Source organism: Lytechinus variegatus, chromosome 10 (assembly GCF_018143015.1).
Source record: "Lytechinus variegatus isolate NC3 chromosome 10, Lvar_3.0, whole genome shotgun sequence".
Taxonomy (NCBI): domain Eukaryota; kingdom Metazoa; phylum Echinodermata; class Echinoidea; order Temnopleuroida; family Toxopneustidae; genus Lytechinus; species Lytechinus variegatus.
The window spans coordinates 17,373,133-17,395,625 of NC_054749.1; the positions used below are offsets into that span (position 1 = coordinate 17,373,133).

Sequence of the window (22,493 nt, forward strand, 5' to 3'; positions counted from 1 at the left end):
CAAATCAAATGCAAGTGCACAGCACAAAAAAAATGTTGATACTCAGACAACTTAAACAGACATTTTAAAGAGCACTTTTTAAAAATCAGTTTGTCAAACAAAGTACTGAAACTCTGAAAGCGTGATGTCCGAACTGAAATATTTTTTCTATATTGACTTCAGTACTTAATATTTAGCTCTATCTCATCGAACATGAATGTGAGCGCGAAGCGCAAGCAATTTTTTTTGTAGTGATATGATAATTTTTTTTCAAGTCTTCTGTCAACTTATTTTGTTCACTTGTCTTCCTCCTCTGTTTTTCTGCTCTTCTCTTTTCTCAGTTTAGATAAAATCCTACGCTACAGGGGCCCTCACACCCTTTTAGCACGTACCCCCTCCCATCAGGCGGCGGAAGCGGGGGGGGACCTGTCCCCCCTAAATTCGAGGTGGGGGACGCCCCCCCCCCCTAAAATTTAGGTTGACGACCTTTTATTTTTTATTTTTTGCTTGTCAATTTTTTTACCTGTGTCCAAGCCAAAATTTTTGGTGGACCCCCCTAATTTTTTTTTTGCTTCCGCCGCCAATGCCCCCTCCCCTGGATCCGAGCCTGTACAATCACATCCAAGTCTAACTCTATCGAAAGGCCAGTCCACCAGGCCAGAAAAGTGTTGATTTGAATAAATAGAGAAAAATCAAACTAGCTAGCATATCATTGAAAATTACTTCAAAATCGGATATTAAAATACAAAAGTTGTGACATTTTAAAGTTTTTTCACAAAACAGTGATGTCACAATTCAGTGACATGCAAATGCATAGGCGGCGGAAGCGGGGGGGACGTGTCCCCCCTAAATTTTAGGTGGGGGGGACGGTCCCCCCCTAAATTTTGTTTTGATAACTTTTTTTTTTTTTTTTTTTTTTTTTTGCTTGTCAATTTTTTTTCCTGCGTCCCCCCCTAAATTCACGTGGACCCCCTTGACACGTGTGTTGTCCCCCCCTAAAATTTAGGTTGATGACCTTTTTTTTTTTTTTTTTTTTTTTTTTGCTTCTCAAAATTTTTTGGGTGTGTCCATCCCAAAATTTCAGGTGGACACCCCCTAAATTTATTGGCTTCCGCCGCCAATGTGCAAATGAGACTGTCGATGATGTCCTTCACTCACTATTTATTTTGTTTTTTTATTGTTCGAATTATACAATATTTAATCGTTTACATAGGCCTATGACAATAAGGACCAACTTGACTAACTATAATTATGATTAAACAGTGCTAATTCTACATGTTCATTTGACAATGATGAGAAAATTATAATATTTCATATTTGATATAATAAAATACAAACGGTGAGTGGATAACATCATCAGTCCTTATTAGCATAATGACCAGGATGTAGATATAACTGTTTTGTGAAATTCATCAAAACTTTAAAATGTCATATAGCTTGTTTTATTTTATAACCGATTTTGATGAAATTTTCAGTGTTTTGCTTGTTGGATTTTTTTCTTTTCATCCAACTTTTTCCATCAGGGATAGTGTTTTTTTCTAAGTACCCACCCCCTTGCATCGGGTTGTAATCAAAATATATTTTGTGTCCTCACGAAAGAAAAATCTAATTTGAAGAGAAACTTGCAAAATATATTTTTTGGAGTTAATGCAATATTCGTTGCCTATACATCACAATGACGTCACCAATGCAGCCAAAGTGAAGTCTCCAGAGGCAGTGGCGGATCGGGGGGGGGGGGGGCACATCTGATCCGTGCCCCCCCCCCTCTTAGAGAGCCATAATCAAAATTTTTATAGAAATATCGTTTTTAATAAACTGTGCCTCCCCCCCCCCTTTGAAAGTGAGGACCTCAATTTTTCCGCGGACGAAATGACCTTAAATTTTTGGTGAAAATCTTTTTTTTTTTTTGCTTGTTAGATTTTTATATGGAAAATGTGCCCCCTTTTGGAAAATCCTGGAACCGCCCCTGTCCAGAGGTATAGTGATTATATAGGGCCTTGAGTTTCAGTTCTTAGATTCATCAGATTTTAGGTCTATACATTTAACAAGATCAGCTCGAACTTCGTGCTCGCATCATGAATGCCTCATACACCTATCTTGTTTGAAAAATGAAACTCAATTATACTCCCAAGCCCCCCCCCAAAAAAAAAAGTAAGAAAGAATGAAAGAAAGAGAGAAAGAAAGAGAGAAAGAAAGAATGAAAGAAAGAATGAAAGAAAGAAAGAAAGAAAGAAAGAGAAAGAAAGAAAGAAAAAAGAAAGAAAGAAAGAAAGAAAGAAGGAAGGAAGGAAGGAAGGAAGGAAAGAAAGAAGGAAGAAAAAAGGAAGGAAAAAAAATATTTGCTATGCAATCGGCCAATCGGGGGAACTTATAGATGACTTTTTTCCGCCCCCTCCGCTGACAAAGGATCTATTCCTGAAAACCCTGGTTACGGGCCTGAGGAATAATAGAGTTATGATATTGTAAAGTTTTGCATTATGTCGATGAATTATGATTTTGTTTAAGAAATCGGGTGTGGGGATATGTTACAATCAGCCCAATGAGCCCATCTATATTGTGTAGTCATGATAGCAAACGTTTTCACAAATGCTAAATAAAAAAAGAAAAAAATATAAAATCGATAACTTCGTTGTTTGTTATCGGATTTTTATTGCCAGTGTTTTGCTCAATGAATCTTTTAAAGTCTATTTAAGGGCCGAAATAATACCTCTTTAAACCTAGATCAGCAAGAGAGAAATGGCGATCGAGGCATAGAAAGGAGGGAAAGACGGAGAAAGGGAAAGGGGCGGGGTGTGGCCCATGTTATAATTGAGACAGAGAAGCAGCCCATAACAGGTCACTAGGCAATCATTAGTTAGAATATAATTTAACAAAATGGACTTAATATTTAGAAATTCTTGTCATAAGCTTATCCTGTTGGTGTAAAGTGTTGACAAATCCCGGGACACCCCCCTTGGGCTGCCAAGTTAAAAAAAAATTATCGGTACCAAAATGATCTAAATGACCCTGTAGTGAAGAAATACCCATTTTCTATCATTTTTTACGGATGCTGTAGATGCGGATTAATCAAATTGAATATTACCATTGGCATTGAACCGTATATTTCTTCTTAAATATGAATTAATGGAAATTATTGCTTCAGAAGGAGCTCGATTTCCTCGATTCATGCACCACGGTTATATTTGTTCAGCTCCGCAGAATTCTTCATTGTTATGTTTTTGGTTTTGAAAATTAAAGGAACTAAATTATGATAAAAAAAGTGCACGAATACCGATGCTATTTGTTTTGGTGACGCGTCGGGCACAAAATACCTGTGCGAAAAAAGCATCATCGGATTTGTTTGATTTTGATCATGTTGGGGGTAATCAGGAATTTAATCAATAGGTGCTTGACGCTTCTATAACTTTGAAGCGGTTACTATTGTTTCGATATTCACTGGTTACCAAACAGAATTTGAGAATTTATAAATTGTGAAAGCAAATATTTAACAAAAACTCTGGTTCTTTTTCTTTCTTTGCTTCATTTTCCTGATCCCTCCAATCTTTTGTATATATTTTGATTTATCTTTGATTTTTTTAAATGTAACTTTTATAGTGGAATTTGATGTAAATGATTTGTATGTTGATGATTTATCAATAAAAACATAAATAATATATATATATATATATATATTTAAAAACTGATGATTATTTTTTATCATTAGTTTCGCTCACCGTACAGGGCTATAATTGAGTTTGTTCTTTTTTAAATCGCATACAAGATGGCATGCTGACGTGCTAATGGACGCCATGTTTAGGGTGTTACTTTATGATGGAGCTGACTTAGCTTAACATTAATACAGCACCTTTTTGCTACTATTAATGCTTTACGGATTAGTAGTTATTTACAATTCAAGTCAATTGAAACAACTTGACTTCACTATTGTCGAAATATCAGGTGATAAAATAATGATGATGACTATTGCATTGTATCATTTATATTTGCACTCTGCCAATACTTAGCTGTATTTATATTCAATACAGGAATTGTTTACCAATAAAACAACTTCAAAGTCAGCAACCGTCTTTTCATGACTCATTTGTTGGCTTCAAAAAAGGGTGTCGATATAGTGACACCAAAAACTTCATTTGGGAGTGACACATTTTTTTTTTGCTTGTTAATTTTCTCGGTACCAAAATGATCCTTATTCGGAAGTAGGCCCTATAAAGCCTCCAATTTTTATTTTTTTCCCTTATAGATATCCCGGTAAAATCGCCTCTTTGGAAAGAGCTTGATCCGCCCCTGGAGTTTTGCAGATCATATCATAAAAATAAATAAACCTAATATTGAGGACCCCACTGGAAATAAACTTTCGAGCTTTCGTGGGCTATCATGTACAAACCTTTTATTTTTTTTTTAATTTCGATACTTTTAATGCTACTGTATATGTTTTGGTTACTTGCCAAATTCAATGAATGAATGAATGAATCCGATCAATCAATCAATCAATCCGATCAATCAATCAATCAATCAATCAACCAACCAATGCAATCACCCACCTATCCATCCATCCATCCATCCATCAGCAACCCACCTTTTCAGATTTTCAGGTCCATGCATTACTAAATATGAGACAAAATGTACCCCAAATCCCCCACCCCCAAATCTGTTGACTCTAACTCTGTCTCTCTCTCTCTTTCTATATTCCAATCCCACGAAATTAACGACACCATAATAATGAATGCTAACTAACTTTTTTAGTTCAACTTCAATTCTACCCCTCAATTCAAGGACACGAAGTCGATGAAAAGACCCAAAAGAAAGTCTTAACGTTAGAAGTACCTTATCTGGAATAATGACCTCTCAGCGGAGCATAGTGAACCTTTCAAATTTCTTCATCTACAATACAAATATAAAATGTAGAGAAGGAGAGGTAAGAATAAGTTCTTTCCGAATGGCCGTGTCTCTGTCGCTGTCGGTGAGAATCTAGTGTGGTCCCATTAACTCGATTCCGTGGGGGTGCTCTTGTGGCTGTTGCCGAGCTGTTGGTGGGGCGCTAATGCAGTTTCGCACCGGCCAACTTCGAGCAAATTTCCCCACCAGGAATTGTTTGCAAATGTCATGGCCAGTCTCTCAGTCACATTTCGATGTCAATAGACAATATGCCCACCGTTTTTGTGAATATCTCGATCGGGAACGGCTGCATTTAGGCTTTGCTATGCTGGCAGCCGTGTGTTTCGAGGAGTTTTTTAACATTTTATTTTTTATTTCTCCTCGTACATAGATGGCTCGCTATCAGGCAGCCACCATTAGGGGACTTGCAATGCAAAATCCCCCCGTCGGGGCTCTTCAACTTTTGTCCTTAATGAATAAAAATTTTGAAAGTTAACACAACCAAAATGCAAATTAATATTCCCTCTAAGTCTAACGGAGAAAAATCAAGTAAAAAGGAACAAAAACAGTGACTTACCTCGGCTGTCACGCAAATTCACTTCCCCGTTTTATCCGATCTTAGGTACATAAACATATGGCCATTGACTTGAGTCCCCTGTACAGATCGCGCTAGTACTTCGGTCTCTGTATTTGGTGAGTGAAGCCAACGGAGTTCAGCTGAACAACTAACATAAACAGAGACCGAAGCTTTTGGTCTAGCTTTGCTAATGCTTTTATTAAAGTTCGCCTTTGCCGCTTCGGCCATGTCAGCCTTCGACTTCGATCTCGACGTCATCGTTTGAATTCTCAGACTCAGTCAGACATTGCCTTTGCTTGGCTTCACCGTAATTTTGATGGACTGAAGTTAGTGACCCAAAGATTTGCTTGCGGCAGATCACCCAATTGCCTAGACAGCTGGCAGCCGTCTGTTTCGAGGAGTTTTTAAACATCTTTTTATTTTTTTAATTTCTCCTCGTACACAGACGGCTCGCTATTGTGCAGCCACCATTAGGGCACTTACAATGCAAAATCCCACCGTCAGGGCCCTTCAATTTTTGTCTTTAATGAATCAAAATTTTGAAAATTAACACGACTGAAATGCAAATTAATATTCCCTGTTGGCATTAATTGCCCCAAAACGGGGAAAAATCAAGTTAAAAGGCACTCACACATTGTACGAGGTTAGTATGTACTAACCTCGTACAATAGACTGTGTTTGACCCTGGATTTCGAAGTAGTCGGCAAACATCGCTTCATTGCTGAAGTAATATTTGCCGAAGCTCCTTCTCGCTACGCACCGGGGCTCTTGCCGGTAAGTAGCAAGAGTTTTTTTAATATAAAATAATAATAAAATAATAATCCGATAAAAAAAAGCACATTTTGCTTACCTCGGCCTCGAAAGTGACTTCGCTTGTCTCTTCCACGGAAATACAAGGAAGCCCGTTGGTGGCGCTAATAATTTCACAACCTTGATTCAGCTCCTCGGTAATTTTATAACTGTATCTAAATTCTTTGAATGCGCAATCCTCATGATTAATTTACTAATTATGGGCACCAATTAATGAAATGCCTTCAAAAAACATAATTAATGATTATTATTGGTGATGATAACACTCATTTGCATTAATTTAAAAGATGACTGATAAAAAAAAATGAAAATAATATACGTGCCTGGAAAGAAACCAGCAGTACAAGCTTTGACGAACGTCAATAATACGTATACGGTGTACCAAAGTCTATACAATGAAAAGATTGGACACTTCACGGACTTTGCGTAATGCCTTGCGTCGATATGCATGTAAAATAGTGTAGGTGCCTATTCTTTCCCTTGTCGTGTCTTTGATATGAATATAAATCGCGCGCCCTCTTCAGGAGAAAATTGATATCAACGCTGACTGATTTCTATCTCCGTAAAATCTTCACTAAAGATCAAGAAAATATACATATTTTTAGAAAGAAACTTCAAGGAGAAGTCACGGAAGGATCTAAATAATTCGGTAAGTGTCATAGCAGGATGTGGAATGTTTATTTAAACAAAATATTTTATGTGGGCAAAAGCCCACTGTATTTTCGAAGTGTAGTGGTGTGTCGCGTGCGTATGACTGATAATCCTTCACTCGCGAGACGATATGAACCCATGGGTGGTTAAAAGGAACAAAAACAGTGATTTACCTCGGCTGTCGTGCAACTTCACTTCCTGTTTTATCCGAACTTATAGTACATAAACATCTATGGCCATTGAGTCCCCTGTACAGATCGCGCTAGAACTTCGGTCTCTGTAATGTACATGTATTTGGTGAGTGAAGCTAACGGAGTTCAGCTGAACAACCAATATAACAGAGACCGAAGCTTTTGGTCTATTAATTGCCATGACGTCATTTGTGAACAATTTTTGGTGGGGAGCTTGAAGTGGGCCGGTGTGAAAGTGCCATTACTAGTTAGACCTCTAGCGTTAGGCCTAAATCAATCTATCCTAAAAATTGCCTTAACGTTATTTTTGACTATTCTTGTAGGTCAGCTTGCTTGTAGCTCAGGTTGTTGCTAAAACTATCTAAAATCTTTATTCTGAAAATTTCCTCTGTAATTCATTGATATTGATTAATTGAATAATAGAGACGCTGCCTATTTTCTCTCTAACGCAAAATATTTTATCATCAACCAACATTACAAGCAGTGACGTTAGTTTATTTTATGCTCATGATAGGTCAACCAACAGCACTCTTAGTATCAACAAGGTCAATACATAACAGTATTGACATCGTAGGCGAAATGCCAGTTGGTATTTCTTGCGTTAATATTTCCTGTGCCCAGGCCTTTTTTAAAAAAATTTTATTGGAGGGTGCATATTGAAATGTTATCCTACGTTAAATGAAATAAAATAAAGGGAAAGTTACATTTGAGTCGTCTTTTCTGATTTTCTTGGTAGTCAGTTGTCACATTGTCACTCTTGATCAAAGCTGATTTCAGATCATGTGATACACATACTCGTCAGCTGATCGGTTGGTTATCCTCATCAAATGTCAATAATTTTATTATAAAATATATATAAAATGAAAAATATGATTAAACATTTTATCTATCTCTTTGATCATAAGAAACTATGTAATTTTGATCTCATACCTGACATAGACAGCACTAGACCTACTTAACAAAATGCAAAACTTCAATATAAAAGTTAAAGGGGAATGAAACCTTTGGAACAAATGGGCTTGTGTCGAAAGAGAAAAATCAATGAATAAGGTCAGAGAAAGTTTGAGAAAATCGGACAAATAATGAGAAAGTTATGAGCCCGGGGGGGGGGGGGGGCACTCAAAATATAATGCATAGTGGGTATGTGCCACGGAGGGGACCCCCATTTTCACACTCAAATTTCCGTTCCAAGGCATAGCATTTTTGCCTTGTTGAGAAAAAGAACAAAGAAAGCCCTTCGAAGGCATAGCATTTTCTTCTTATCGAGAAAAAAGAAGAGAGAAATCTGCTCCAAAGCTTCGCATATTTTTCGTTACGCCGCTCCGATCGCATTGAACATGTTGAATGAGCTGCAATTTTGGTGAAAAGCGGCTGCAGAGCTCCTCGGCGGAGGCCGCGCTAGCTGCATCGAATCATGCACGCATGACCGTTCCATAGGGATGCATACGCACTCACACGCTTGCGATCTGTTCCAAGGACCCCCGTTTTCACAAACATTTGTTGTTCCGAAGCCTGTTCCGAGGACCCTCCTTTTTACAATAAGCCCGCTCCAAGGTCCCCGTTTTTTTGTCTCGTCCGCGGCACACCCCCACCACTTTTTTGGTCGAGTGCCCCCCCCGGGGTTATGAGCATTTGAATATTGCTATCACTAATGCTATGGAGATCCTCCAATTGGCGATGCGACAAAGATGTGTGATGTCACGTGTGAACAACTTTCCCTGTGAGGAACTATAAAATACCCCTACAAGTTTTAGGTCACATGATCAAGGTCGAATATCAATGAACGTAGCATTGTATCATTAAATGAATGGTGTTTTTTATGAATAATTTTTTATAGTACTTAGTTTTCAAAGTCAGCACTGCTGCTATATTGAATCGCGTGATGCAGGTGAGACTGCCAGAGGCATTTCATTTGTTTTTATAAGCCTACATATCTTTTGAGTAAACTTTACTGCTCGTTAACTAAATTTAATGAAATTCATTATGGAAACTGGTATCTATGGCTTCACTATGCATTGTGTTGTGCTGAGCGTTGATTTTTCACAACCACACATCAAACTTCAACTCAAGTTTTGACAGCGATAAAAAAGTCTGGACAATATCAAGAAACAGGCTCCTATAATGATCTGTGAATGTGGAGAAACTTGAAATGATCAAATTCTTTGTAAGATGGTACCCATCAAAGGTAATGTTATTGATTGTTAGATTTTTACAGTGTATGCCTTTGCTGCCTTCTGCAGAGAAATGTGTAACTGACTTTGTTTATTCATATCTCAAACTCTGTTTTTTCTCTTTTGCAACTTTTAGGAACATAAAAAAATTATGTTTTATCATCCATCCAACATTCCTCTGGATATGCAAACAAGGCATATAGGACTGTGTATGGGAGTCATCATGTTCACAGAGTAAGTCCTGTTGTGTATATTGGTTTACCTGGTTGAATTTTACCCTATTAATAATGATAATAATAATAATGAATAATAATAATAACTAGAATTTAATTCGTCATGCGGACGAATTAGGTGGTCTGTCTTTATTATTGCCATCATGATCACTATTACCATGTTCATGCAGATCAATGTGATCTTCATGATGACAACTGAATGTTGATTATGGATAGAATGCTTGTGAAAGACGGGAGATGATAAAGCACTGTAAAAGGGTCTCTTTGATGTATGACAATACATGTGATATGAAAAAAAGTAATTATAATCTGTTTTATGTTGCTAAATTTTAACTTTTGTACCTTTAAATTATCATAAAGGATCATGTACGAGGTGGTAAAAAGAGAAAAAAAAGGAAAAAAATCATCTTGTTTACCCCAGGACTCGAACCTCCGCCCTCGAGAAAGCAAGTCAAATGCGTTATCCATTGAGCCAGGATATTCCCCATAGAGATTACACGTAAGCAATTTTGAGAATTACAATTCCAATTTTGCAAGCGAAAGACGGGCATAATTCCGGCATCTGATCAAAAAATGGAGGGCACATTTTCGAAAGCTTAGAATCTCAGCTACAACATATTAAAAGCTCAGGGAAAACCGACACCAAAAAATGGAGATATGGCTCACGAAATAGAGGAATGTCGAATCTAGTTTTGAGAAAAAGTCATGTCCCATAGAGATTACACGCAAAATGAGGAAAAATGACATGCCTCTTTTCATCGCTGTTTTACGCAATGATGCGTTTCTCAAAACGAAAATTTATGTTCATTGACAAGAAAGAGTACATTCTAAACTACAACATATCGAAATCTGGGCGAAAAATGATCTATATTCGAGAAGTTACAACCAAATTTGCATAAATTTGATGACGTCATTTTTGAGAAAATGAAATTTTTAGTTTAGGCGCCATTTTGATGACGTCATGATCAAATTGAGGGACAATGGTGACATGAAATCAAATTTACAACTCATACTCTATCGATATATGAAAAAAAAATTGGGGGTCAATGGACTATTTAAAGAGCTATAGTGATTTTTCAATAGGCATGTTTTTGCCCATATACGGCATATAGTGAGAGCTCGCGCGCACACGTGCTGCAAACTTTAACGGGTGTTAATTTCGTTATCATTGGTCATAGAGAGCTAAATTGGGTATCAAATTGTTCAAAATTATATTATCGATGCAATGATGTAAAAAAACGGTGTTTTTGCACTGCGTTAAGGCATTACGCGCGGAACCGCGCGCACGTGTGCGCGCGCGTTTCCGCGCGTAATGCCTTATTCATTTTCGAAATGCTTAGAATGACCTAAAACGTACTCTACCCTGGTCAAAAAGTGATTTTAGGCATTTTGAAATTTTGATGCGCGCGTACGCGCGCGTCGTGACCTCTAGGTGACCTATGATGTCATGACTTGATGACTTTTCACGTTAGATTGGTATGATGTTAATTTGATTGATTTTTGATAATTGATAATGGAGATATGATTGATAATGTGATTTTACAAAATGGCGCCTAGATGACGTCATCATGACTTGATGACCTTGAAAAGCTTATTCTGACGTGTCCATGACAAATCCTATAAATGGCGAAAAATTCAGCAAAATTGATTCAGCCGATTCGGAGAAAAGTTGGCGACAAACATAGGTGCGAAAAATAAATCAATGAAATGCTAACAATTACAATTAAAATACTAGAATTTAATTCGTCATGCGGACGAATTAGGTGGTCTGTCATGATTTGTCATTCAGTGTCGGCTGATGTATGAAATAAATCATTTAGATATCATTGATAATCTTGATCGTAGACATCCTAAGAATAAGTTTTGACCATTACTAAATGTGATTATTGATGTAGTGATGACAATCGTCAGACATACATCTTCAAACAGATACATACAAGATAGATGATTATACCTCACGGATCAACACGGCAATGCCGGCATGATCTGGGGAGGTCCGGGATAGTTTTGCCCCAGATGACTGTGAACACGGCATCATCACGGCAGCTTCACACGGATCTACACGGATCATGCCGGCAGAGCACGTCGTCAACACGGACCAATACGTCAGCAACACGGAGCTACACGTCAGCTACACGGACCACCATGTCAGCAACACGGACCTACACGTCAGCAATACGGACGAACACGTCAAATGCGTTATCCATTGAGCTAGCATATTCCCCCTAGAGATTACACGTAAGCAAATTTTAAAATTACAATTCCAATTTTGCAAGCGAAATACGGGCATGATCCCGGCATCTGATCAAAAAAATGAGGGCAAATTTTCGAAAGCTTAGAATCTCGGCTACAACATGCTAAAAGCTCAGGGAAAACTGACAAGAAACAATGGAGATATAGCTCACGAAATAGAGGAATGTCGAATCTAGTTTTGAGAAAAGGTCATGTCCCATAGAGATTTCACGCAAAATACATGTGATATGAAAAAAGTAATTATAATCTGTTTTATCTTGCTAAATTTAAACTTTTATACCTTTAAATTATCATAAAGGATCATGTAAGAAGCGGCAAAAAGAAAAAAAAGTGAAAAAAATTCATCTTGTTCACCCCAGGACTCGAACCCGCGCCCTTTAGAAAGCAGTCAAAGCCACGATATTCCCCATAGAGAATACACGTAAGCAATTTTGAGAATTACAAGTCCAATTTTGCAAGCGAAATACAGGCATGATCCTGGCATCTGATCAAAAAATGGTGGGCACATTTGCGAAAGCTAAGAATCTCAGCTACGACATATTCAAAGCTCAGGGAAAACTGACAAGAAACAATGGAGATATAGCTCACGAAATAGAGGAATGTCGAATCTATTTTTGAGAAAAGGTCATGTCCCATAGAGATTACACGCAAAATACATGTGATATGAAAAAAAGTAATTATAATCTGTTTTATCTTGCTAAATTTAAACTTTTATACCTTTAAATTATCATAAAGGATCATGTAAGAAGTGGCAAAAAGAAAAAAAAAAGTGGAAAAAAATTCATCTTGTTCACCCCAGGACTCGAACCCGCGCCCTTTAAGAAGCAGTCAAAGCCACGATATTCCCCATAGAGAATACACGTAAGCAATTTTGAGAATTACAAGTCCAATTTTGCAAGCGAAATACAGGCATGATCCTGGCATCTGATCAAAAAATGGTGGGCACATTTGCGAAAGCTAAGAATCTCAGCTACGACATATTCAAAGCTCAGGGAAAACTGACAAGAAACAATGGAGATATAGCTCACGAAATAGAGGAATGTCGAATCTATTTTTGAGAAAAGGTCATGTCCCATAGAGATTACACGCAAAATACATGTGATATGAAAAAAAGTAATTATAATCTGTTTTATCTTGCTAAATTTAAACTTTTATACCTTTAAATTATCATAAAGGATCATGTAAGAAGTGGCAAAAAGAAAAAAAAAAGTGGAAAAAAATTCATCTTGTTCACCCCAGGACTCGAACCCGCGCCCTTTAAGAAGCAGTCAAAGCCACGATATTCCCCATAGAGAATACACGTAAGCAATTTTGAGAATTACAAGTCCAATTTTGCAAGTGAAATACGGGCATGATCCCGGCATCTGATCAAAAAATGAAGGGCACACTTGCGAAAGCTTAGAATCTCAGCTACAACATACTAAAAGCTTAAAGAAAACTGACAAGAAAAAATGGAGATATGGCTCACGAAATAGAGGAATGTCGAATCTGGTTTTGAGAAAAAGTCATGTCCCATAGAGATTACACGCAAAATACATGTAATATGAAAAAAGTAATTATAATCTGTTTTATCTTGCTAAATTTAAACATTTATACCTTTTAATTATCATAAAGGATCATGTAAGAAGTGGTAAAAAGAAAAAAAAAACTGAAAAAAAAAATCATCTTGTTCACCACAGGACTCGAACCCGCGCCCTTTAGAAAGCAGTCAAAGCCACGATATTCCCCATAGAGAATACACGTAAGCAATTTTGAGAATTACAAGTCCAATTTTGCAAGTGAAATACGGGCATGATCCCGGCATCTGATCAAAAAATGAAGGGCACACTTGCGAAAGCTTAGAATCTCAGCTACAACATACTAAAAGCTTAAAGAAAACTGACAAGAAAAAATGGAGATATGGCTCATGAAATAGAGGAATGTCGAATCTGGTTTTGAGAAAAAGTCATGTCCCATAGAGATTACACGCAAAATGAGAAAAAATGACATGCCTCTTTTCATCGCTGTTTTACGCAATGATGCCTTTCTCAAAACGAATATTTATGTGAACTAAGGAGAAAGAGTACATTCTAAACTACAACATATCGAAATCTGGGCGAAAAACGATCTATATTCGAGAAGTTACAACCAAATTTGCATAAATTTGATGACGTCATTTTTGAAAAAATGAAATTTTTAGTTTAGGCGCCATTTTGATGACGTCACGATATAATTTAGGGACAATGGTGACATGAAATCAAATCTACAACTCATACTCTATCGATATATGAAAAAAAAATTGGGGGTCAATGGACTATTTAAAGAGCTACAGTGAATTTTCAATAGGCATGTTTTTGCCCATATATGGCCTATAGTGAGAGCTCGCGCGCACACGTGCTGCAAATTTTAACGGGTGTTAATTTCGTTATTAATGGTCGTAGAAGGTTGATCAAGGTATCAAATTGTTCAGAATTTTATTATCAATGAAATGATGTAAAAAAAACGGTGTTTTTGCACTGTGTTAAGGTGTTACGCGAGGAAAACGCGCGCGCATACGTGTGCGCGCGCAAATTTTTGAAATGCTTAAAATGACCTGAAACGTACTCTCGTTTGGTAAAGAAGTGATTTTGAGCATTTTGAAATTTTGACGCGCGCGCATGCGCGCGCACATGACCTGCAGGTGACATTTGATGACATGACCTGATGACCCTTGACCTGAAATTAATGTGATGTAAATATTGTTAATTTTTGATAATTAATAATGGAGATATGATTGATAATGTGATTTTACAAAATGGCGCCTAGATGACGTCATCATGACCTGATGACCTTGAAAAGCTTATTTTGACGTGTCCATGACAGATCCTATAAATGACATGAAATTCAATGAAATTGATAAAGTCCATTTTGAGATAACTTGGCGACAAGAAAATCCGTAAAAATAAAGAAATAAATAAAGTAAGAAAGAAATAAAAAGAAAATTCTGACGAAATTAAGAGGTGATCTGTCAAAGACAGACCACCTAACTAGAATTTAATTCGTCATGCGGACGAATTAGGTGGTCTGTCATGATTTGTCATTCAGTGTCGGCTGATGTATGAAATAAATCATTTAGATATTGATAATCTTGATCGTAGACATCCTAAGAATAAGTTTTGACCATTACTAATTGTGATTATTGATGTGGTGATGACAATCGTCAGACATACATCTTCAAACAGATACATACAAGATAGATGATTATACCTCACGGATCAACACGGCAATGCCGGCATGATCCGGGGAGGTCCGGGATAGTTTTGCCCCAGATGACTGTGAACACGGCATCAACACGGCAGCTTCACACGGATCTACACGGATCATGCCGGCAGAGCACGTCGTCAACACGGACCAATACGTCAGCAACACGGACCTACACGTCAGCTACACGGACCACCACGTCAGCAACACGGACCTACACGTCAGCAATACGGACGAACACGTCAAATGCGTTATCCATTGAGCTAGCATATTCCCCATAGAGATTACACGTAAGCAAGTTTGAGAATTACAATTCAAATTTTGCAAGCGAAATACGGGCATGATCCCGGCATCTGATCAAAAAATGGAGGGCACATTACCGAAAGCTTAGAATCTCAGCTACAACATACTAAAAGCTCAGGGAAAACTGACAAGAAAATATGGAGATATGGCTTACGAAATAGAGGAATGTCGAATCTAGTTTTGAGAAAAAGTCATGTCCCATAGAGATTACACGCAAAACACATGTGATATGAAAAAAGCAATTATAATCTGTTTTATCTTGCTAAATTTCAACTTTTATACCTTTTAATTATCATAAAGGATCATGTAAGAAGTGGCAAAAAGAAAAAAAAGTGAAAAAAAAATCATCTTGTTCACCCCAGGACTCGAACCCGCGCCCTTTAGAAAGCAGTCAAAGCCACGATATTCCCCATAGAGAATACACGTAAGCAATTTTGAGAATTACAAGTCCAATTTTGCAAGTGAAATACGGGCATGATCCCGGCATCTGATCAAAAAATAAAGGGCACACTTCCGAAAGCTTAGAATCTCAGCTACAACATACTACAAGCTTAAGGAAAACTGACAAGAAAAAATGGAGATATGGCTTACGAAATAGCGGAATGTCGAATCTAGTTTTGAGAAAAAGTCATGTCCCATAGAGATTACACGCAAAATGAGGAAAAATGACATGCCTCTTTTTATCGCTGTTTTACGCAATGATGCGTTTCTCAAAACGAAAATTCATGATTATTAAGGAGAAAGAATACATTCTAAACTACAACATATCGAAATCTGGGCGAAAAACGATCTATATTCGAGAAGTTACAACCAAATTTGCATAAATTTGATGACGTCATTTTTGAAAAAATGAAATTTTTAGTTTAGGCGCCATTTTGATGACGTCACGATATAATTTAGGGACAATGGTGACATGAAATCAAATCTACAACTCATACTCTATCGATATATGAAAAAAAAATTGGGGGTCAATGGACTATTTAAAGAGCTACAGTGAATTTTCAATAGGCATGTTTTCGCCCATATATGGCCTATAGTGAGAGCTCGCGCGCACACGTGCTGCAAACTTTAACGGGTGTTAATTTCGTTATTAGTGGTCGTAGAAGGTTGATCAAGGTATCAAATTGTTCAGAATTTTATTATCAATGCAAAGATGTAAAAAAAAACGGTGTTTCTGCGTTGCGTTAAGGCGTTACGCGAGGAAGCGCGCGCGCGCAAAATTTTGAAATGCTTAGAATGACCTGAAACATACTCTCGTTTGGTCAAAAAGTGATTTTGAGCATTTTGAAATTTTGACGCACGCGTACGCGCGCGTCGTGACCTTCAGGTGACCTTTGATGACATGATTTGATGACCCTTGACCTGAACTTAGTGTGATGTTAATTTGATTGATTTTTGATAATTGATAATGGAGATATGATTGATAATGTGATTTTACAAAATGGCGCCTAGATGACGTCATCATGACCTGATGACCTTGAAAAGCTTCACTGCACGTGTCCATGACAGATCCTATAGATGACATGAAATTCAATGAAATTGACCAAGTCCATTTTGAGATAACTTGGCGACAAGAAAATCCGTAAAAATAAATAAATAAAGAAATAAGAAAATTCTGACGAAATTAAGAGGTGATCTGTCATAGACAGACCACCTAATAATAATAATAATAATAATGGATATTTAGAGGTGCTAAAAACAAAAAGTACCATAGAGCATTACAATGATTTCACATTTGCAATGATTACTACAATATTCAAGAAGAAAAGGGAAATTAATTATTGAGGAAAAAGGTATGTCTTAAGGGAAGGTTTGAAGCCAAGAATGCTGGAAGCATTTCATATTGAAAGAGGGATAGCATTCCAAGTCTTGGCAGCTGCTACAGCAAAACGTTTTTCGGCAGAGGAGAGTTTTGACAAGGGAATGCAAAGTCTGCGTGTGTCAGTGATTTAACGAAGATTACGAGAGGGTGTGTATAATTTGATGGTATTTAGATACATGTATTCAGGTGCTAATTGATTTAGAGTTTTGTATAAATATAAGTATAAATATATGTAAATATAAACAGACTTTAAACTGAATGTTATAAACATATTAACAGACTTTAAACTGAATACGTTGGAATATTTTAGTCAACATGTAGATGTTATCATTCTACGTGTACATTATCTTACGGATCAATACAGTCTTTTTAATAGATTTATGAAAATGTTTATCTGCGTTTATACCAGGTAGACAGAATTAAGATTCTCAGAATAGAAGTCTGGTATGAAGTGTAGAATATCTGGAAAAGGCAATAAAGCCATGATTATAGACACAGAGAATACAAGCTAATAATATGCATGGATCTGTAAAATTTGGAAAAAGATAGTGGTGCAACCCATAAAGTCCCTTCATTTTTGGTAGACCTAAAAATGACATTGTGGGCTGATGCACCTTTAAGTTTCTTTCTTTTTTCCCCTTGGATTTTGATAGAGGTCAGTGGTCATGGAAGATATAAATTGACCCATTCCTGTGGTAGTATGATTATTTCATGGCTTAATTTCTAAAAATATTCATGAATTCTATTTCCAACCAAACCTGGAAAAATCCGAACAAGAACGTTTCAGTATTTTACCAGAGCAGTGTTTCATAATTTTTTTTAAAAGTTTAATGCACAACATTATGCATATAAAAATGGACTGATATTAGTAATAATCATATGTTTTCTTTTGTTTATTACAATAGGACATTTGATCCAGATAAACCTTGTCATTCAATGCACACACAGAAAACCAGACAATTATACCTCCATCCAGAAGAGGATTTCTGGGTTATTATGGTGAGTATTTACCCTTGACTGGACTCTTGTGCATCTCTATGATTGTATTAAGGAGGGGGTTCAGGAATTCTTGAGGGATGGAGTTTAAAAGGAACAAATTTTTTCTTCGATATTTTTCAAGGGTTCCTGTTTGTGGTAACTCCGGTAGGAACTCGGCAGGACAGCATTTTGCTGGTAAACGCCAAGCTGGTATATAAGCAATTACCTTGGAAACATTTTACGTCTAGGTTAATCAGTCATAGTGGCTGAGGTAATAGCCGACAGACAAAGTGGAGACAATGGCAGAATTTGGATTTGAACTCACAACCTTGCGATTATGAGTCCAATGCTCTAACCACTGGACCACACGACCAAGGGTCACCACATTTGTAGCTTTCCCCATCAACATTTCTTTGGACAACCTACCCCTCCCCCTCACAAAAAGAATCACCCATTGGGAAATTTTGACACAGGTGTTTATTATCTTTTTTTATAAATTCTTTGTTGTAGTTTATGAAGGAAGGAAGGGGGAGGGGGTTAAAGAGAAATGCCAGTAGTTGCAGTAAACACTGATTTCATGAGAAAGTCTGTAAAACCAGGCTTAATTGTCAGAATATCATCGAGGATCTAGATCTGGTACAGTTACATAAACTGAACTTTGTGAAATCTTGAAATCTACGCTGAAAAATGGTCACACTGAAGATCACCAACACAGATAGGCACACGTGGGACAGTGTATTATTATTGCTTGAATAAAGACCCGACGGAAGTGACAGAATCCGCGCTTATTTTGCTTATTTCTCAGCTATTACACAATTTCTTCCAGAATCCTTTGGCACATATTTTTTATTCATACAAACAGACACTTGGGTTGTCATTATATTAGATTCTGTAAAAAGTCATTTTGAGATCGTTACCAAAACTGGAATTTATCTTTTAGGTTGGGGTCTACCAATTAGAACATGTTTTCCAGAAGGAATCTTCACTGAAGATGACACCTATGAATTCAGACAGGAAAATTAAAAAATACTACATGCCATTTTTTCATGATTCATTTCTTAATATATCATTAGACAGTGACCATACCCTTCACAGAGAAGGTGAAAGATGGGAAAACATTCCATGAATACCATGAAGATGACGTACAAGACAGTGTCTATCTTGCAGTGCTCAAACATGCTTATCACTTCTTCAAGGTAATCTTTGTGATCATGAAATATTTATTACTAGTATAAGATAGATTATTATCAGGTGTTACTACTTTTCACAGTATGTAAAGGCTGGTATTGTACATACATGTATGTTCATATACATGTCATCACATACTTAGATGAAAAGCTTTGTATTTTATATTTTGATGTCTATTGAGTGTAATCACTTCTTTAAAGACTGAACAACAATTTTGAATACCTTTTCATAAGTCTGGATGTCCTTCTTGGCCCTCTCGAATATTGGTGATTTTTTTTCATCTTATACAACTTTGTATGACAACATTAAAAAAAAATTGTTCATACATGTATTGAGCTACTATGGTATATGTACATGCTAGACCAGCGCTTCTCAACCTCTTTTACCCGAGGACCACTTTGACTCTCAAATTTTTTTCGAGGACCACCTACCAAAATTTTAAGAAAGCGATATGACTACTTGTCTCGACTCAAAGATAGACAATGATTATAATGGGCATATTAGTGCGTATAACTTTAGGTAGGCCGGCCTTTGAGCCCATCCTTGAAACGTACATACATGTACAACCACGACAACATAACTTAATAACAAGAATGCTGAATACCTTCAACATTCGACACACATTGCTTATGATTTTGCATCACTGCCAGTCATGATGAATCCAAATTCAATGTATTCAGGGTCATAGTTTCTTACAGTCATATTCAGAGTCTTTTCAATTTGTTTCCTCCCTGGCCCTTTTAAATCGCTTTAAAGAAGGTGAATTTTGATGAAAGTATGTCTTTGTGAAATTTGAACTAAAAGCGCCAAAGCCCGTTCGAAACAAACGGTTCAAGAACTAACTGCATTCGCAAAGGTCCGGTAAATGGGCGACATTTAACTAAATTCTACACAATTATGCATACATGATAAGGTTCACATCAAAGTTAGATCGAAACCATCGTAATCTGTATGCATATTGCAACATGCAAAAAGCATGCTTTAGCTTTGTTTGACCCAGGTAAACATAACATATTTAGGCTGTCGGACTGGTCCAGCTCTGTGAATTTTCTCCCCATTTTTTTTTCTTCCTCTGGAGCTTCTCGCTGGTGGGCCGTGGCCCACCGTTTGAGAAGCGCTGTTCTAGACCACACTAGGGTTGTCAAAGAACAAAGCGAGGTTGCCAGAAAAATCTAGGACAAGAGATGTAAATGTTTCCACTTGCTGAATTTTCAGGGAAATAGATAGAAAGAGAATGGGATGAAATGTACCTTACTTGTTTTCTCAGAATAACCACCTTTTCCAATTCATTTTTGTTGTTATTTTGACACCACCTTAGTTGTTCATGGGTACTTTCAGTGACATCATGAATCAACACGGCCTAGAGGAGCTCAAACAGAGACTAAGTCACTTCTTCTCAAGGGTAAGTCCAGGGTACCATATTATGAAACAGATAGTGTAGTAATTTCCTCTGATTATCATTATAAGCTACTGTAAATCCTTGATTCTGATTGGTTGAGAGTAATTAGTTGGTAAAAATCACAGACAAAACTTTTTCATGAAACACTTCCCAGGGCACCAATTCATGAAGCTTTTCAGCACTGACAAGTTTTTATTCTAAGGCTGTTACCATAGTAACAGTCTGGAACCAGTGCTTTTCAGCCAATCAAAACCAAGGATTGCTCTGAAATCGACAGAGCTGACAATTTTAATCAGTGCTTTACTTTCATGAAATGCCCGCTCAAGATGATTCCGTGCCCCATATTCTGTATTTTTTATTACTGTAATTAAATTTTGATAAAAGATAAACTTTGCATTTGGATGCTTGTTAACTGCAAGTACAAGGGATGTAGTCAAAACCAGTACTTCTAAGTCATGAGGCTGTAGGAGAGACCACCTCCTGTAGATTCTGTGTCCGGCTAAATGTAGCCTTGAGGCTGGCCTAGATTTCATCCCCGACTGGAATATTAATCTAAATGTGTACTCTAGCTGACAGCAATCAGAGGATAAAAAAATTTGAATGGCATTCGAGAACAGGGGTCCATTGCAAAAAAGAGTTGCGATCAAACGCAACTAAAAAAATCTTGCGCAACTTGATTTTCAGCCAATGAAGCACCCGTATTCGGGACTTGCGTTTAAACTAAACTCTTTCTGCAACAGGCCCCAGGTTATCAGTTGTGCGTAAAATCATTTGTACTTTACAGACGGCTTTGAATGAATTACTACCGTGTATCATTACTGTACGCATTGCTTTCTGGGTCCTGTTTTACAAACAGTTGCAATAAATTCAAATCAAACTCAAATCCCAATTGATTTTAATATCCTATTTCTTTAACTAAACAAATTTAGATCAATCGCAGATTGAGAATGATTTGAATCTCTTGTAAATATTTGTAATATGGGGCCCCTGATCAGTGATGTAGATTTTGATTTACATCATCGTCGCATATTTGTATTTCATTGAGATAATCAATCGGCGTATAATGTTCTTCGTTTTATTTCACAGTATCTTTCCAATTTGCGGTTATCAACCAGTGACATTCTTGAGGTTCACAATGGAATCCAGTTTCTACAGATAAGAACATCAATCGGCGTATAATGTTCTTCGTTTTATTTCACAGTATCTTTCCAATTTGCGGTTATCAACCAGTGACATTCTTGAGGTTCACAATGGAATCCAGTTTCTACCGTTAGATAAGAACACCTATCTTCGGATTCAGTGCTTTATCAATCTGGTAGAGGCATCCTTCACACAGATCAAGTACACTGCATTCCTCTACAACAACCAGTTAGTCTGGTAAGTACAGTCCAGATTAGACTTACTTCAAATTTCCAGTACTTATTAATCATTGGTTCTGCATAGAGTAAGAAAGGAGTTGATGAACATCACTTTTGTTTGTTTTTTATCCGCCAACTGAGTCATGATGTAAGTTTTTTTTAATTACTTGTATTCTATCTAAGTAGACTTTTTCTTTCTTCATTTTCGAAAAGAATGTTTAACAAAAGAGACTTTGATTACTTGTTTAGATACTAATAAAAGTATATATCAATACAATATGCAGAATAATTGCCATTTTGCTATAAATTCTAAAATTAGTAGCTGTTCATGCCAGGATCCCCTTAAAAATCCATTTGCGTGAGCCAGTGATTTTGGATATCATTACTTAAAACACCAATTTACTTCTTGCTTAATCTAAATAAGATGGGGGGGGGGGGTAATAAATCTGTAACACGTAAAGCTGGAGCTGCACCGTACTGTTACTTGTA

General features: G+C 37.0%; 1 protein-coding gene across 1 annotated transcript in view; it reads left to right on the plus strand.

The window, feature by feature from the left end:
• The first annotated feature begins 4,752 nt into the window (after positions 1 to 4,752).
• Positions 4,753 to 22,493, plus strand: part of LOC121422984 (vacuolar fusion protein CCZ1 homolog) — a 30,977-nt gene continuing 13,236 nt past the window's right edge. The window contains exons 1-6 of the mRNA XM_041618247.1: positions 4,753 to 4,891; positions 9,388 to 9,485; positions 17,987 to 18,080; positions 19,133 to 19,255; positions 20,566 to 20,649; positions 21,848 to 22,023. Of these exons, the coding sequence (XP_041474181.1) occupies positions 4,814 to 4,891; positions 9,388 to 9,485; positions 17,987 to 18,080; positions 19,133 to 19,255; positions 20,566 to 20,649; positions 21,848 to 22,023 (653 nt within the window). The 5' untranslated portion in view covers positions 4,753 to 4,813. The remainder of the gene's footprint in view (positions 4,892 to 9,387; positions 9,486 to 17,986; positions 18,081 to 19,132; positions 19,256 to 20,565; positions 20,650 to 21,847; positions 22,024 to 22,493) is intronic.